Raw genomic sequence first — 17,249 nt, forward strand, 5'->3', positions numbered from 1 at the left:
ATAGCAGTTCATTACTGCATCAACCTCCAGCTCTTCAGTTTCTCCCATTTCGCCATTAATAATCATCAACCTCCTCGTTTCTTCTTCTTCCCTGCATCTGGTTCCCTCCCATCGCAAGCAACAATCAACAACTTATCAACCCTGAAGACCTCGGGTCCCTTGCCATCATCATCTTTCTTACTCTGCTCGATTCCGTTACCGCCATCACCCCTGCTTCTCTTCCCGGCTCTCTCTTCACTGTCCCCATCTTCATGTTCATCTCTCTTCCTCTTAGCACCCAACTCACCCTTTCCTCCACTTCCACTGCTTCCACCATCTCGCAAATCTGCCTCGACGTTTCCGGGCCTTCCTCTCCTCCTCCTCCGCCTCCTCTCCGAACCAACAGCAATCTCAACATCCTCCACCCACAACTTCCAAATATCGTCCACCAGTCTGTACTGTTTCAGTTTCCCCTTCATCTTGATCACCGGTATTTTGTTGATGACTTCATCATGTGTGGCGAGCGTTTGGGCGATTACGCGGTCGAAGGTTGTGAGGACGTGATCGGTTAGTTTTTGGGTCAGGGATGCGAGGGTCTGCTGTCGCTGTTGCTGTGGCTGGGACTGGAGTTGTGGTCTTACGTCTCTCGGCGTGGTGGATGAGGAGGAGGAGGAAGCACGGGTGCTGGTGCTGGTGTTCATACTAATAGCTGGAGACGAGGGCTCGGTTGTGGTTGTGGTGCCAGTTATATCAATGGGATCGCCCGCTTCACTACCAGTCGGCTCAGTTGTCAGGTTGATAGGGTGGTCCAGGGCGGCGCCGGGGATGATTGGAAACCGGCCGGCAAGGATGAGCTCGTCCATTGCTTCGATCAGGGCGCTACCGAGGCTGCCATCGCGGTAAAGTGTGAGGTACTTTTTGGGAGCGCTGTGGTTTGAGGACATTTCTGGCTGTAGTGAGCTTGCATATGTGTACGTACTATATGCCTTTCCTGTCGTTGTCGGCCGGCTCAGTGGTCTAAGCTTTAGCGGTTGAAGTATGCACGACTTTGGCCTAGCTGGCGGAGCTTATATAGATGAGATTATCACGCATTGTGGAAATGGGCGGTTGGGAAGATCGTGAATAGAATCGATGGGTCAATTGAAAAGATATAAGAACCGTGATCCACAGAATCACTGACCATTGAGTCACTGCTATTGTCGGACCGCACTGTAATTCACGTGTTTAAGGTTTTGCGGGCTATCAACGGACCTTGATGAGTGCAAGGACTGGGCCAGAACTGAAGGTTCAGTGCTATTGCCTGGGGCAAAAACGGGAAGAAGTGATATCTTTCATCTCTCGCTCGAAAACCTTCTTGCTACCCCAACAGTTTTTCACTTAAAGAGCCACAGCAGTCACCAACGGCTTTCATAATCCACAGTCAGTGCCGCTGGAAGCAAACGGTGCAGTATCGTTGGGCTCTGACCTAGTGACGCGAATCCAGAAAGTCTCGTATCAAGCACAAATCCTGAAAGGGCTCATATTGGTAACCTACACCAGCCAAGCTCTGTTTCCGATGACCCATTCTGAACTGAAGGAACAGAAAGAGCAGGCACTCACCAGATAAGTGGCCCGATTTAAACTGGTCTGTCTGCCGGGAAGAATACCCATCTGAAGGGACGTAGATAGAACTATCTAGTTAAGTTACTATTTCAAGGAACATGATGGAATTGGAAGTTCTGTGGATGTTTAACTCCTTAGATTTAACATAGCCCTTGCCATCCGCGACCTTTCTCGATGCATCCCAAGGTTTTACCAAAGACCAGTCCACTGATCACAATGAAAGTGAAGTATCTAAATTTGCTTGTGAGGTCCATTGGCCGGGATTTTGCTCCTTTTGAGATGTACTTGTCTTCAAATAGCTTGATGAAGGCAGCTACTCGGCTGCCTGATTCCGCTTCTGCCGAGCGGTTTTCCTTGCCAAAATACCTACCAGAATGGATTGGTGGTTGGTATCGCGCGGTATCCTTCACTCGAGTCATCTGTCAAGACATTGCTAGGCGCAATGCGTATATGTCGATGCGTTTTGGTTGCACAACTGATCAGAGATCCAGACAATATAAGAACTTGCCATACTTGTCATAACACTCCATTGCAGCCTGGGGTTGCCGCCATTTCAACGCCGCCGTAGGATATGCACGTCAGCAGCAGAAGACAGTAAAGTTCCTGATGGTTGTATAATTGGTTCTGAGCTCATTGTAGTGTCAACAGCGATAGATAGCACTGCACTGGACGATAACCTTGGGGCCGTGAAGGCAACTCATAATGCGCCGGGAGTTAAGGAGGTCGTCTGCCGTTGCGAATATCGAGGACGGACCCCGAAAACATAAGTGCAGACAATTTGGACACTTTGCGGAACAGCGCGGGATATTTGCACTTAAAAAGGTTTTTGCACATGCCGGTGCTTCATTTCCATACAAAGAAAATGCGAATCCCGGCTGTCAAAATGAAGTTTGCACTTTCTGGGTCACTTTGTACATAGTATGTGTATGCAGTGAGGGGGGGTTTGCATCTGCAGGGGACATTGCCATATTGACAGAGGGAAGATGTCCACCATGCTCCCAAGAGGCTCGGCATTCATTCTGACCCATTGAAGCACGCACGTGGCGCCATTGTTTACATGGAAGGCGTGCTTCAGGGTTGACAATGGAGGGGACGCTATAAAGCTCTTTTATCTTGTCGTCCCCCCCCTCCAACACTTGACGACCGCATTTGCCCAACATTATCGTCTTTTTGGGGTCCGTAACAGCTCGGAACGGTGGGTGGCAGGAGGACCCTGACACTGTTAAAGATCAGCTACTATAACACCAAGAGTCAGAACATACCTTACCGAGAGGATACAGAGCTCAACAGGGGCCAACACGCACCATCAATACAGCATATGTACCTATAGTGCGACCCCGCACCACTAAAACACAACACCACCACCACGAAAAGATCACCAAGCTTCGAACGGGGACCTCACCATGACCTCTACTTGCTGTACATTCAAACGGCGAGGGACGAAAGGGGCATTTCGTACGATAGCAATGTCACCTCAACCTCCAGTACCTAACAACTTTACCGGTCGCGCGAGATCATTGGCATCGCGAAGCTGGAATGTCTTCCGAGTCAACTGGCACTTGGGCTTCACGGCTTTTGGTGGGCCACCGGTCCACTTTAGGATAGTGAGTGCGACCTGTACTGTGAAACGGCCTGAACTGCAACAACCTAATTAGTCTGCTTAAAACTGGCAAACCTGTAAGATTACCTATGGGCTGACAAGGAGACGATAACAGTTTAATGTCAAATTCGTGCAAAAGACCAAATGGATCGATGAGCAGGTGTACCAAGAGCTCTTCAGCGTCTCGCAGGCCCTCAGCGGACCAGGCAGCACCAAGATGTTGTACTGTATCAACTTGATACAAGACGGATTCCTTGCTGCCGTGTTCAGCTTCCTGCTGTGGAGGTAAGTCACAGACAGCATCCGACCATCCACACAAGATTACCTAGGTACCTACCGTGAACGACGAGTCTAACAAGACGCAACCAGTTTACCGGGTGCCATAGGCATGTACGCGCTCGCTGTCGGCGTGTCAAAGATTGACGAAACCCTTCCGAGACCGGTATATGCTCTACTATCGGGCCTTAACGCCGGTACTGTCGGCGTCATTGCTCTTGCTGCCGTCGAACTATCCGAAAAGGCCATTACGGATCGGCTAACGAGAATCCTGGTCTTCCTCGGCGCTACTGCCGGCATGCTGTACAATGCCCTCTGGTACTTCCCGGTCTTGATGCTAGCATCTGGTATCGCGACACTTGTACATGACTTGAGATGGATGCACCAACCGATTTCGGCCATCGTTGGTTTTGGTACGGATCTGAAGGGCAAGCTCATCAGGGCATGGCCTTTTGGAAAGTGGCCCGGATCAGCTTCAGATGCGGGTAACGATAACAATGCCGCGGTGCAAGGGCGAAGGAACAGTGCAGATGACGAAGAAAGCATCGAAATGTCGAGTGTGGCAAAGGCAACAGCGACGGCGTCAAGCAGCTCCGGTGCCCGACCGAGAGCTGGACAACAGTCGCAGCTGTCCGACCTTCCAGTTACCGAACAAGAAGCATCCACGTCGTCCTCCACAGGCGAAAACGAACCACGCACTATTTCAACTGAGTTTCGACTCGACTTTTCCTGGAAAATCGGAACGGCCATCGTCGCTTGCTTCTTCGCCACCTTTGTTGCCGTCATGGTCACTCGCGGCGTCTTCCCGAATCCGCCTGGACTTCCCCTCTTGTACCACTTGTTTGTCAACATGTATCTTGCCGGCACAATTATCTTTGGCGGCGGCCCTGTCGTTATTCCTCTGTTGCGGGAATACGTGGTTGCCGAGGGCTGGGTGAATCCCCGCGACTTTCTCATCGGACTTGCTCTGATCCAGGCCTTCCCAGGGCCCAACTTCAACTTTGCCGTGTTCCTGGGGGCCTTGACCGCCATCGGCAGCGGTAATAACCCGGTAGCAGGTGCGGTCCTCGCCTGGGTCGGCATTTTCAGCCCGGGCTTGATCTTGGTCCATGGTACAATGGGGATTTGGAGTGCGGTGAGGAGCAAAAGATGGGTAAAGGCTGTGCTCAGGGGCGTGAATGCTAGCGCAGTCGGGCTGATTTATACCGCCGTTTACCGGATTTGGTGTGTTGGCTACATCGATGAGGGCTTTCAGTATGGTAAGAGCTTGGGCGCTGACCCATGGTGGGTCGTGGTAACGGCGACGAGCTACGTCGGTGGGCGATGGTTCAACCTCAAGGCACCTGTAGCAATTATTCTTGGTGCAATCATGGGGTTGATCAGGTACGGCGTTGTGTCCGCTTGAGCGATACTCTGATCCTTGAAATCTAGTCTACGTATTAGCCTCAAGCCTGCAACAGCGAGCAATACAGCTGGGGAATATCGTGATGATTGGAGGGGCGCCGACGCGACACAAAACTCTAGAAATTTCCAACAGTCTCTTGCTAGGTCATCAGTCACTGGTGCTTTCGATGGCTTTGCGAGTTAGATAGAAAAGTCACCGCGCATAACATTAGGACTGTCAAAGCGAGACCACATAGAACGTGGTCACTCGTAAGCTAACACGTACACAGTGGAGGTACGTATCAACCGCATCCCGTCACCCAACCGAAGCCTTGTTCAATCAGCGAGAACATAGCCCTCAGTTCCTGTATCAGTTCTTTCGATCCGCTGCCGAATTTCATACCAGTCGACTCTCTCAAGTGTCCGCAAGTTCACGGGCTGCAAATTCAGCTTCGCCTCAATAATCTTCTTCGCCGCCTTGCCTCGCTCAGGATCCTGCCCCTCGAGATACTTCAGCCTCTCTGCGAGATCGGGAGGCCCATAAACTGTCATGAAAACCATCACGCCGCAAGTGACACAGTGCCGAAGACCGTGCGCCCGCTGGTTATATAAGTACTCGAAGGTCTTGGTGTATGCTTCATCGGAAAAGACTACATAGTCCCTCATGGGATACATCCCGACAAAGGCATCCTGAGGTTGAATGAGCGCAACAATTAGTAACCGTCGATGGCCGCATACAGATACAAGGTGCTTCTTACTCTCACACAAGAACTGCAATTGTCCTCTTTCACTGGCCATGGCTTTTCCGGGTTTCGTCCCGTTCTCATCAGCTCGAACCGAACTGTTCCACAGTGGCACCTACCGTGGTACATGACATCTGGAGTCCAAGGCAATAGTTCTCGAGCTACTTCGTCATCGAGATAGACTGTCTTGACAAGCGACCTGGAAAACCGGTTAGTGAATCTTGACGTTTGTTGACGGCCCAATATATGAAGTAGTGTCTTTCTTACTCAAGGAAGAAGATACTGACACCCTGAAAAGCCCGCACATTGACCAACAGTAGTCCCTTCAGAGGTCCATGCGAATGCATGCCCTGCAATCCTGTGCCACAGTTGCCACAGAACTTCAAAATGTCCAGTGTCAGCAACGCGCACTATGGTATACTTCATGCATTACCCCCGCCCCTCTTGTGAATCATTGTGCACTCACCTCATCCGATACTAAAGGACTTTCATACTTGATCAAACGGCCATCACCTCGTGTCCATGTCAATTTGCCCTCGTCAGGTTTCGAGGAACGAGGAAGCCAAATGTAGCCCTTCATGGAACACAGCGTGCAGGTGCATCTGAAAGCTCTGTCCACGAGCCTATGGCTTTTAGGGAGCGAATATTCAAAGCGATACCGGCCGCAGTGACAGTTGCCCTTGAAGACTGCCCAATCGGTTGTCTGTGGGATTGTCTGCGTCAGCGGTGCAGTTGGTGATGCAGAGTTCGGGGCCTGTGACGCGGCGCTCGTGTCCGTCAACGGTGGAGTGGACATGGTGGAAAGATTGATGATGGGAAGAAGAATGACTGATAATGTCGAGTTCGAGTGAAAATGGCTACAATCAAGTGAAAAGTGTCTGTTGGTTCCAACATGCATACTTGAGTAACACAGCCCTGGAAACTAACGCACCATGGCAGGCCAAAAAGGGAAGGTGAAACCATCCCACCACAAAGGAAGGCAGTGCCATGGTTGGTTACATCGAGAAAGCTTGTCTCAAGTTGGGCTGCGGACTTGAATGCATGGGAAAGAGTTCGGATGAGGGAGGTAATCCTAAAAGACAAGCGGGATCATTAAGCTTGAGCGATTGGCGTAGATTCATTGCCAAGTGGTGGTTCATCGTTCAGCGAGATCGAGTATTGGTCGTCTTCAAACCGTCGCCGTCCGGCCTTCAAGACATAACGGCAATTGTGTCCGTAAATCGTCGGGTGGCTTCCACCTCGTCTTTTGGACTTGAGGAGCTTGCTTGAAAGGTGGAAGGTCCGAAAGGGGAGACGGGCTGGAATCGAGGTCTGCTGCCACCCTGTCGCTCTTTCCTTGCAGTGTGCCTTGTCGCCGCCTCGCAAGACCAACAGGAATCGCATTGTACAGGGGATTATGCATCGCCTGGTATGAGAGGACATGCCGATGCCCCGCCACTGCACTTTCTTTCTAGATCAGGAAACGAAAAATTCTTCATTTCACTTGTTCGTAAGCCTTTTCAGTTCCCATTACCTTTTTTATTTTCCGCTCGTCCATCGCGAGTTAAATCACTGTGTCGCTCTTGACCAGGGTCGCCATGTCTGGAAGCCAGAAAGCGTGTAAGACCATTGGCTGGCCGATCCCAGAACGTGAGTAATGACTCTTATCAATTCTGTTAGTGAATGGGTATCGTCAGGCACATCACAGCGTATCTTGCAGGGCACTTCATTAACTCAAAGTGTATGTATCACCTGAAGCTCACCAATTCACGTGGACTGCACCCTTTTGACAGCCGCACATTGGCAGGCAACCTAGGGAACCGAATGCTCCGGGGAACATTCGACTTCCATACCTAATCACGACACTGGCTCCCATCTATGGCCCGTACACGACGTTAGGCAGAGATCTGACCGACAAAATGTGCTTTAAGATATCATCACGATCGTTCCCCCGCCCCCCCGCGATTCGACAATTCCGCATGCGATCGAGTTCAGGTTGGAGGATGGCGAAGGAAAGGCGAATAGGTCCGGTCTTCCAGGCTGAACTCGTGGTCCTCGACAATTGCGATTTCAGTCGCTTCCTGTCTCCTTCCGTCTTCTAGACCCTGAAGGCCCGCCGCCTCTCGAACTTCTGAGTTCATAAAATACTCATCTAGCTCCAAGGATACATACACGAGATGTGCTACACGTACGTGCCGACTTCCCAGCTGCGAGACACCAATATTCGCATTACGTACAACCCCCTCCGAGAGGTGGAGTTGGTCGAGAAGCTGAACATACAACAGCTGAACACCCACAAGAGCGGAAAATATACCAAAGGTATTTGGCGAGAGCAGCTTCGACGACTCAAACTGGCAACCATTCTCTTGTCAAGCTCACTGTTCCTGGTTACTCTTGGCTGGGTTTATCGAGAACTGACATCTCGGAAACATCCCATCAAAGCTACCAAGACATGGCTATATTGAAGAGCCAAACGCTGAGATCCATCTGATTCGCAAACTACGTCATGAAAAATCCGCCAGAAGTCTTCTCGTCAGCCATCGAAGCAACAGAGTAGGGAAAGGTTGTCTTCCACAACAACTTCGAAGATGAGCTTAGGGAGATCTGTACATCGGCATTGGGATTATCAGGATCCCTCAAGAGAATGCTAAAAAGCTTCCAAACCAGACTCTCCCTATCCTGGGAGAAGAGGATGGGTATATCATCGGGTTGGAGGTTTGGTACAGTCATAGTCAAAAAATACTGTCCCTCCTTACCATTTTGGACATGTGGGGGGAGGGGAGAGTATTTTTTGACTATGAGTTCAGGTATGTCATTTCACACTAATGTAGCTTCTCTGATATGGGTATTAGCAGCCTTTCCCCGGGGTAGGACCAGATCAGGAAGCACATCTATCCCGACCGCTACGTCTGCGACAGGGTCATGACGGAGCAGCAGCGCCAGGAGCACTGAATTCGTTTTGGTGAGTACATGTAGTACCAATCCCAACAGTATGGCCACTACTGACAAATGTCGTATTATTTCTGTGATGGGTAACTTGTAAGCAGGACTATTGGGCATTACAAGAAGTACAGCAACATACAAGTTCCAGCAGTGAAAAAAGCGTTCGTAACTCAATGCCCAGTCATGTTACATCATGTCCTGTATCCCAGCATTCTGTCTGTCTCTGATGTAGATCTCGGAAAAGGCTTCCTGTTACTTTACAGGTATGTCGCGCCCCGACCTAATCTTTTTTCAAGTTGTTCTCCAACTAGTCATCGCCGTCCATATGTACAAAGAAGAGGGAAACAAATTGTTACATGAGGAAGAAGTAGAGTAAAAGAAAAGAGACATCAAAACCAATGCTTCACTCGGCATCGAGAGGAGCCTTGGGAGGGGTGTTGTTCACCTGGATACCACCGCGCTTCTTCTCGTCGCTGTCAGGCATGGGAAGAGCCCAGCCGCCCTCGCTCTCGGGAGTGGCAAGCCACAGACGGAGGAGGTGACGACGGGGAGCAGGAGGGGCGAAGTCTGATTTAAAAGTATTAATCAGTATCAGAGCCATCCACCTGTAAAAACTGGGAAAGACAGGAACGAAGAGGAAGACTCACCCTTATAGGCCGTACGAGCATGCAGCAAATGTGCGTTGCTCAAGAACTGGATATCGCCAACCTCAAGAATCATATGCAGTGCCAGCCTCTGGCACGTCTCCTCAAGAATCTGCATTGCCCTCAACTGTTCCTCGCTCAACGCAGGAATCAACCCCTTGTCGCTGAAGCGAGTCAGAGACTTGACATAGTAAGGATCCCACTTGCAGTAAAGCCTTCCCTTGCCGCCATTCTCCAGATACACAACCGGCTGACGGACCCACTCCTGCTGGCCCTCCGACACCTCGCCCTTGCGGTCAAAGTACCAGATGGGCTTGGTGAGGAGCTCGGCCACGTCCGGATGCTCCTGCTGCAACGTGTTCCAGACATGATGGACAGAGACAATGTCGCTCTCGCCGCCCTCCTGCGCACGGTGCACGCACAAGAGGCCGACGATGTCGCCGTCGTCGGCGTGGAAGAACTGTCGCGCGGTGGTGCGGTAGATGCGCACCGTGTGGATCTGGGTCGGGTCGTCGCCGACGTCCTTGACGTGGCCCAAGACGTGGCCGCGTCCGTTCTGCGAAAGGAAGTAGCCCAGGTAGGTGCCCAAGCCCATGTAGGCGACGGCGTTCTTCTCGGCACCCCAGACGTCGGCGGGAAACCGCTTGAACAAAATGAAGCCCTTGCCGTTGAGCAGGTCATCGCGGAGGTTGGTGAGGACGGTGCCGAGCTTGGGGAGAGGGAAGTTCTCCTGTGAGATGCCCGTGAGGGGAGTGCCGGAGGCAATGAAGGCGTCCGCGGTGTCGGAGAGTTCTTGCACTTCCTCATCGGTGAAGGGGTGGACCCAGCGCTCGGGGTTGTTGACAAAGTCCTCACGCTTCCAGACGGTCGGGCCGGCGATCTCCTTGGGGAACTCCGCGTAGGGCTTAAGGACGTCGTAAAGGGGAGGGTGCTGGCCCGATGTACGGATACCGTCGGGGAAGATGTCGCGGGGGGCGTCTTGGTTGCGGTAGGCGTTCTTGTGCTTGAAAACGGAGGGAGAAGCATCCGCGGTGGACTGGGCTTCCTCGACTAGAATTCCGGGAGCCATTGTGTCTGAGGGTATATGGGTGTGAGAATAGGAGGTGTGGTTGAGTCAGTGAATGACTAGGTAATTGAAAAACAACAGGCCCGGAGGAACAAGATATCTTGAAGGTGTGTGTGAGTGACGGACGGTTCCGAGTGTAAGATAAATATAAAAAGAGGGGGTATACTGGAGATATATGAAACTGTTTACCTGGTTCAAGGCACGATAAGAACGTTGACATCCATCTGGACCGCCATCATGTTTACCTACATTTAATGACGGTTGTGCTGCTTGCTGGTGTCGATTGCGTGATCATTAGCCGGCGAGGTTGTGACAAAACAGAACCGACCATCCCATTCTCATCACACCTTCTGTACCTACCGAGGTTGAGCTACCCCAACCAAGTCGCCGGTTCTGAGAGCAGCGACCCCAAGCCATTGCGATATCCCGAGAATCGATGGCGTGCTCAACTGATGAGACATGAAGCTTCAACCCCGCAATTCCCCCAAATATTTCGGGGCCGTGATTGCCTTGTTCGTCATGAGGTTTCACTGAAAGAAGAAAGGAAATGCAGCTTCCAGACTGCAATCAGATGCCATTTCTTCGTCCGTCGCATTTCCACCCCCCACGGTAAAGGGATAACGGGTTGTTGTTTGGCAGACAAGGGTTAGGGTTTAGCATCAGCCTTAGCGGGCATTGCGCCATCGACCCGATCTACAACCATATCGTGTACTGGTCCCCTCATGGGCGATACCTTTTCCAGTTGACCGTTGTTGCAGATTGGCCAACGGGATGACAGCCGAGGCGCGAAATTTCCGAGCTTGGGCGGCTCGGATGCTCACCAACGCAGGACGGTCATGCTCTTGCCCACTGTCGTACTAGATACCTATGTGGTTTTAATGGGGACGAGAGTCAGAGAGGTGACTTATTGAAGGTTCGGTTTGATCACGTCATGTTGACAGCCTCAAAACCCGCTTTCCTGCGGATGTCATTATCTACAAGTAATAGCACTAGGTACTGTGATTACAGTTGTAGTCACGGAGAATCACTTAGAATGCTTGTGCCATCAGATAAGATCTTTGCAACCTACACACCGAAGCACATTTTCCCTATCAATCCCCCTCGTATTCCTTCTTTTATTCTCCCATACATGCAGATCCTTGTCTCTGTTTCCATCTCGACTGTTCAACTATCTCAGCAGGCGTAACTTGTCACCCCTTCTTCCTAACTAGAAATTTCCGAGTTCTGACGTAAACTTCAATGGCGATGATATCGCATCCCTTTCAGAATGAGCACTCGTTACCAACTTCTGCTTCCTCACGCTTGCAGCTTTCCATGAGCTTCTGCACTTCCTCCACGTGCTCCGGGGATAATGAGAGTTCCAGAGCGCGCAATTTCAACCTTTCGAGAAGGGCCGGATCAGATGTGACAAACTCAGGTGTTTCACCGGTCGGGTAGATGACTGCACCATCATCCGGGTAGCACAATCCCTCTCCATGCTCGTCGCCCAAGCATCTCGCAATCTCCGGATGGCTTGGCTGTCGGAAGTCAATTCCCTTTCCTTCTTGGACAAGCTTCTCCCAACGTCTCTCGAATTCGTCGCCATACGCGAGGTGCCCGTAGGCGCCCTGAACTCGATAAAGAATTCGGACATCCTCAGTCGTGACTAGAAAGTTAAAATACGCCTGATAGGGTATGCGACCAAAGCGCGTAGGTTCCAGATTCGCCCATTGAGCTTCTGGTGTCGTGTTGTCATTGACGAATCCTAGTAGGCCTTCAGGAGTGATGAATTCAAAGACTCTTGTCCAACGGCCCCCGAGAGATCTGTATGGTCCATCTCTAGTTCTCTTCATATCCTGGATCATATACCTGACCGAGGTTACTTCGAACTTGTTGAGTTGCAAGCCCATTGTGGCTAGACGCTTCACCGTGTCGAACTCCAGGCGACAGTCCGATAACTCGAGAACACGAAGAGTGTCGGCATGACGCGCGATGAATTTCTCAAGACTCGCCTGGCTGTACATGATGCTTTCAAGACTCAAAGAGCTGAGATGAGGTAGATAAATTTCACCGCTGTTGGGACCGGCCTCTTGTCCAACCAGCAGATCGAAGAAGTAATGGTCACCGGTCTTCTTGGCGCAGGACGATGCGTTTGGAAACCTCTGGTATGCTGTGAGTCGTAGAATGCGCAAGTTCCGAGCATTTGCGAGACAAGCTAGCAGTTTGTACTGCATCTCAAGGTGACGTTGACGACGCTCCAGCTCCCCACCGGGAGGACAGTCAACCATTCCAATGCTGAATGTAAATTCGACTAGAGCTTCGGAGATTGGCGGTACATGCGTTAGTTGGAGGGGGATTTGCGGAACCTTATGCTCGAAGGAAGTACTGTCGAGCCAGTGCAGCTGAAGCCACCTGTTGCCGACCGCGCTCTTCTGTGCCAGAGCTGGAAGAACGTAGAGCTCGGTCCCTTTCAACAAAACATCGCTTGCTCGAGAATCTTGCCCAGGTACGATTGGTGGCGACCGACTGGCACACTTCCAGCGCTGGCTCTGCAGATCGCTGGAACGGGCCACAGTAATCTCTCTGCCACAGCGGAGTTGGAATGGTTCAAAGTCCATGGAAGTGGAGGTAAAAGTACGGAGTTTTGGCATCCGCGCAATAGCCTCGAGGAAAACGGGCAAAAGTCCGTCGTGTACATTGTACAGCCGCTCCTCGCCATTTCCACTTGGAACATCCAAAGGCGAGTATGAGTGCCAGAACAGACTGTTCTCGCGTGTAAACATCTGATCCCCGGTTGGTACTGAAATATGTGGGAAAGGCCACTGTTGAAGACTGTTCGCCTCAGCAGTGGGACAGTCCAGCTCGAGCCAGATCAGCTCCTGGACATGTCGACTTAGCCTAGGGCTATAGGCAACGCGCAGAAATGTTGCAAGATCGTTTCCGACAGGAGAGACCGCCACTTGGCGAAAGAGGTATTGAGAAGCGACAGCCTCGAACGACCGGCAGGTCTGACGGAGAGAGAGGTAGTCAGCCTGATGAGTGACTTGACCAAATATTAGAAGCAGAAGATCCTTGTCGCGGAGCAGAGCGTTAGACATGGTGATTGTGGTTCAAAAGGATATCGCTGTCGAGAAGGAGCGCGCGAGGAATGGCGATGCGTGATTTGACCAAGGACCAAAAGCAGGAGATCGTTATTGAGGAGATCGTTACTGAGGAGTTCGTTTCCGAAAAGGGTGTGAGATATGGTAGTTGTGATTTGACCGAATTCTGATGTAAAAGGTTACTTGGCTTGCGATTGGAAGGAGAAGCGAGTTGTTGAGAAGCGAGGCTTTGATGTGCGTGGTAACTTGACCAAATATGCAAGAGGAAAGGCTGTTGTCGAGAAGGAAGACCTTGGAGATGGTGCTTGTTGTTTGACTGTGTTCTGATATGTAAGTGAATGGGAGCGCGTCGACTAGGTGCGCTAGTTCCCGCGCTACGAAGGTTCTTCTTTCGAGTGTCAAGTGAATAGCAGTAACCGGTGAAGTGCGCGTTTGAGGCCGCCACATCATAAATGCTCACATGTGCAGTAACCATTCAATTAGTTTAATTAGACATTAGTTGAATTGAAGAAGCGATACGAGTCCTCCAGCAGTGTTTGTAGGTATGCCGAGCCGCTTCCGTGACGCAGGACCTGTGAATCTAGTGGCGTGGCACCCGCGACAGTGTGAAGGGTTCCAGGTCACGGAATGAGGCGCTTGAATGGATGTGCCTCTGTGTTGAAGACGAAGTTATCGAGGTTGATGAGATCCGGCTCGCTGAACATGAGATAGAAGTACTTGAGTGTCTCCCCCAGCCAGAAGCTCTCCATGGAATGGATCATGGGTGGTTTGCCCCCCTTTACGGTAACGTCGAGCAGCGCCGAGTTGGCCAGTTCGGTCCTGGTGTTGGAGTCAATGGCCTGAAACATGGCCCAGGCTGAGTCTGGAAGGTCACGGCGACCCGTCATGCGGTAAAGGAGAAAGACGCTCTCGATGGCCTCGGGGCGAAGGATATAGCGCGCGTCTGGAATCGAGACGAAACCTTGAGGTAGCCTTTTGTGGTTAATGATTCTATTCGCCTTATGCAAATCATTTTCTTTGTTATCGGACAGCCCCCAGCCAGCCTCTTCAACGACGGCCAACTTCCATTTTTCCTCATCCCACGGACAGTGATCGGTCGAGTCACAGGGCAGCACGTGGAAGACCTCGGGCATTATACCCAAGGGCATGGATTTGTACGCCCACACGCACCCGTCCATGAGCTGCTCTCCCTTTTGGAGATGGGTGTCATTTTGAACGAGTTTGCCTCCGAGAGCAAGCATTCCGCCGGTAAAACAAGCGAGATGTTGGCCTTCTGGACGCAGCTGTGTCACTCTCTTTCCATTTTCTGACCCGACCAGGACCATGCCCGCCATTAGAATGTTCTTCTGATCAGGCACCATAGGACGGAAGAGGTTGTAGCGAATGGCCGTATCCATAGCTGCATTGTACATGTCGGCGTACATGGGGAGCAAGCCGCCGACAAGGGCATGAGTCTTGGGGAGATATTCGTAGAGCGAGTCGGCCATTGCACCTAGCGTGTAATGGTTGTGTCTGCCAAAGTCCATCCGTCTTGCATCGACTACGACAGGCCACATGCCGGGAAGGCGTGTCTTTTGCTGTTGTTTCTGGAGAGCCTCCATGATATTTTGCACAGCATCAAACCACTTGGGATCACCCGTCAACATGGAGAGACGAATGAACTCGAGAGAGAAGGACCCAATCTCGGCAAGGAGGACAGCATCATGGGCGACTTGTCGCTCTCCACGGGAAGCGTCATGGAAATTCCATCTCGTCTGGGGCATCCTGTTGGGAGTGTCGAAGGCCAGGTACAAGACCTCACCCACCTCCTTGGCCTTTTGCAGCAACCTCTTGTCCCCGCTGAGGTCGTATGCGGCGAGGAAGCCGCCTAGATACCGGATATTTGTCTCGAAGACGTTGATTTCGGCTCGGGAGGTGGTCTCGAAGCTGATGTTGGCTGCCGCAGCAACGGCCTCGTAGAACTGATCCTTCAAACCCATGATCCATAGCGTGTCAAGGCTATCAACCAGTGTTGCTCCCCATCCTCCAAAGGTATCCTTACGGCCGCCGTTAACTGGCTCCAGCTCGTCACTCATCCATGCCTTGGTGCGATACGAGCTCCAGCAGCGAAGAAAGGCATCTTTGACGGCAGCTTGTCTCTCGAGGCGTACCTTTCGGTCATTGTCAGACTCCGGGCCGAAGGTGGTCTGTACTGTGGGCAGTCTCGAAGGGGGCCCTGTCGGCAGCTGTCTCATCTTGGTGACGGGGTACTGGGGAGGTTTCTGCAGCCTATCCCGTATAGATACCGGGGTTGACCCCCAGTCCGAGTCCGGCCCTGCATCAGCGGAGGAGGAGGAAGAGGAGGAGAAGTTGAGCCTGGCCAACTCGAGGTTGCGGTGCGAAGTAAAAAGCATGAAGCAAGTGACACAAGCAATGAGCAGTGCCGCTCCCCACCGCCGAGCAAGGGGCGGCATTGTGGAAGCTGAAGATGGAACTATGAAACTCGACGAAGGCGTGATGATCGACAATCCGCGGGGTTGGAGGAGCCAGAAGTTGACATATGTATTCTATAGAATATGAACACCAAAGTTGTTGGACCCAGGGAAGCTGTCACCGTCTGCGTATTTGTTTCAGGAGACTTTTGCCGGTCACGATATTCGTAACATACAGCAACTGACGGGTATCGCTTGGTTATTCTACATACCAGCTGTCACACTGCTCATGCAAAGCTGTGAGCGGGCTGTAATGTAAATACCGTAAAGATACGTATTCCTACTGCTGGTAACAACCGCTAATTGTGGGGATGTTCAGGGGACCGCCCATGTCTTGGGCAGCCAAGCTGGAATAACGGCCCGAGATCTTAGCGTTGTCCCAGCCAGCGTAGCGCGCCCCGCCATTACCGTAACATTACTCCCTCTTACTGTGTGGAGCTTCAGTCGCTGCACACTTCGTTACATAGGTATTTGAAGAGCAGCCCGCTTCTTCCATTTCTGAACAACACAACTTGCGAGGGCAATCCGCGATCGAGGACACTCGTCAAACCCTGGAATTCCATGCTCAAGTACCTCTGTCGACTTTTACTGGATACTGTTGCAAGATCCTGACTGCCTATTACCCCTCGATCACATCGACAACTCGACCATCGATGTGCGGAACCTATGAAGTATGTACATGCTTTAAGTAGCTGAGATGCTAAAGTACCACGGCATCACCACGGCATGGGTCGAGAACAAGTTCAGCCCTACAGTCAACCTGTGTCTCGAATCCGCATACAAGAGCTGACCGAGACCCCGACTTATCTATGCGAGGGCAGCCTTCTTTTCTGGTCCTCTACCTAGCAGCACTTATACGACAGGTTATACCGGGGAATACGGACATTTCTATTCGATTCAAGGCATCTCAGATGCCTATTTTGGCAGGGCTTATGATTTGCGAGCGTAGGTCTCTCGCTTCGTCATCAGTTGGGGCTTCACCTACGACCGCCACACTCTTTTATCTCGCGTCGACCTAGAGTGGTATCCCGACCCGACCGCCACATTAGTCCCAGGACAACCAGACGGACTGGACACATGAAGCAGCGCATATGGGAATGGTTTATAGCCATGCCTTTGTAGTGATCTGTGGTGCTTCGTTTCTGAATCCTCATAAACCCATCCTAGACCCTAGTGAGCCAGAGTGGATGCCAAAGCGATTCAACATTCCCTGGTGCAATCGTTCTTGAGTGCAAGACGCATCGCCGCAGGTTCAAAAAAAGAACGAAGTATCTGGCTGGTTCATGATAAGAATGCCTTCTACTCGACATGCTTTGGCAAGTCATGCCGGGAGCCATGCACAAGGTACTCACTTACTCAGACGAACCTGGCCAGATTATTCCCTCTAGATCGAACCTCACTTTCCGAGTTTGAGCTAATGTTCCTAGAGCATTGAAAGCTGAGTTGCTGAAGGGGCGTGAAAAAAATGGAGACGAATAATCAT

General features: G+C 51.5%; 6 protein-coding genes across 7 annotated transcripts; 1 reads left to right on the plus strand and 5 right to left on the minus strand.

Annotated features, from left to right (window-relative positions):
* Positions 1 to 65: 65 nt before the first annotated feature.
* Positions 66 to 923, minus strand: NCU01054 (hypothetical protein; the record flags this gene model as incomplete). Its single annotated transcript, XM_956573.1, has 1 exon — positions 66 to 923. The coding sequence occupies one exon, from the start codon at positions 921 to 923 to the stop codon at positions 66 to 68; it is 858 nt and encodes a 285-aa protein (XP_961666.1).
* A 1,788-nt stretch (positions 924 to 2,711) lies between these two features.
* Positions 2,712 to 5,079, plus strand: NCU01055 (chromate ion transporter). Its single transcript, XM_956574.3, has 3 exons — positions 2,712 to 3,185; positions 3,297 to 3,466; positions 3,551 to 5,079. The coding sequence occupies exons 1-3, from the start codon at positions 2,985 to 2,987 to the stop codon at positions 4,860 to 4,862; spliced, it is 1,683 nt and encodes a 560-aa protein (XP_961667.3). The 5' UTR covers positions 2,712 to 2,984; the 3' UTR covers positions 4,863 to 5,079.
* Positions 5,045 to 6,572, minus strand: NCU01056 (hypothetical protein; the record flags this gene model as incomplete). The annotated part of the gene is made up of 5 exons (XM_956575.2): positions 5,045 to 5,530; positions 5,599 to 5,782; positions 5,851 to 5,963; positions 6,050 to 6,411; positions 6,515 to 6,572. 5 exons carry the CDS (start codon positions 6,570 to 6,572, stop codon positions 5,177 to 5,179), a joined length of 1,071 nt encoding a protein of 356 aa, XP_961668.2. The 3' UTR covers positions 5,045 to 5,176.
* A 1,984-nt stretch (positions 6,573 to 8,556) lies between these two features.
* NCU01057 lies at positions 8,557 to 10,544 on the minus strand. Of its 2 annotated transcripts, XM_011396158.1 has the most exons (2): positions 9,153 to 10,544; positions 8,557 to 9,072 (listed from the first exon to the last, which is right to left on the minus strand). In XM_011396158.1, the coding sequence occupies exons 1-2, from the start codon at positions 10,216 to 10,218 to the stop codon at positions 8,909 to 8,911; spliced, it is 1,230 nt and encodes a 409-aa protein (XP_011394460.1). In that variant the 5' UTR covers positions 10,219 to 10,544; the 3' UTR covers positions 8,557 to 8,908. The 2 variants fall into 2 exon arrangements, with proteins under 2 accessions (XP_011394460.1, XP_011394459.1); XM_011396157.1 differs by having other exon boundaries at positions 8,745 to 10,417.
* Positions 10,545 to 11,477: 933 nt separating this feature from the next.
* Positions 11,478 to 13,607, minus strand: NCU01058 (hypothetical protein; the record flags this gene model as incomplete). The annotated part of the gene is made up of 1 exon (XM_956577.2): positions 11,478 to 13,607. Exon 1 carries the CDS (start codon positions 13,290 to 13,292, stop codon positions 11,478 to 11,480), a length of 1,815 nt encoding a protein of 604 aa, XP_961670.1. The 5' UTR covers positions 13,293 to 13,607.
* A 49-nt stretch (positions 13,608 to 13,656) lies between these two features.
* On the minus strand, positions 13,657 to 15,873 carry gh47-3 (glycosylhydrolase family 47-3). Its single transcript, XM_956578.2, has one exon. The coding sequence runs from the start codon at positions 15,746 to 15,748 to the stop codon at positions 13,916 to 13,918; it is 1,833 nt and encodes a 610-aa protein (XP_961671.1). The 5' UTR covers positions 15,749 to 15,873; the 3' UTR covers positions 13,657 to 13,915.
* Positions 15,874 to 17,249: the final 1,376 nt, after the last annotated feature.

Source organism: Neurospora crassa, linkage group V (genome assembly GCF_000182925.2).
Source record: "Neurospora crassa OR74A linkage group V, whole genome shotgun sequence".
NCBI classification, from domain to species: Eukaryota; Fungi; Ascomycota; class Sordariomycetes; order Sordariales; family Sordariaceae; genus Neurospora; species Neurospora crassa.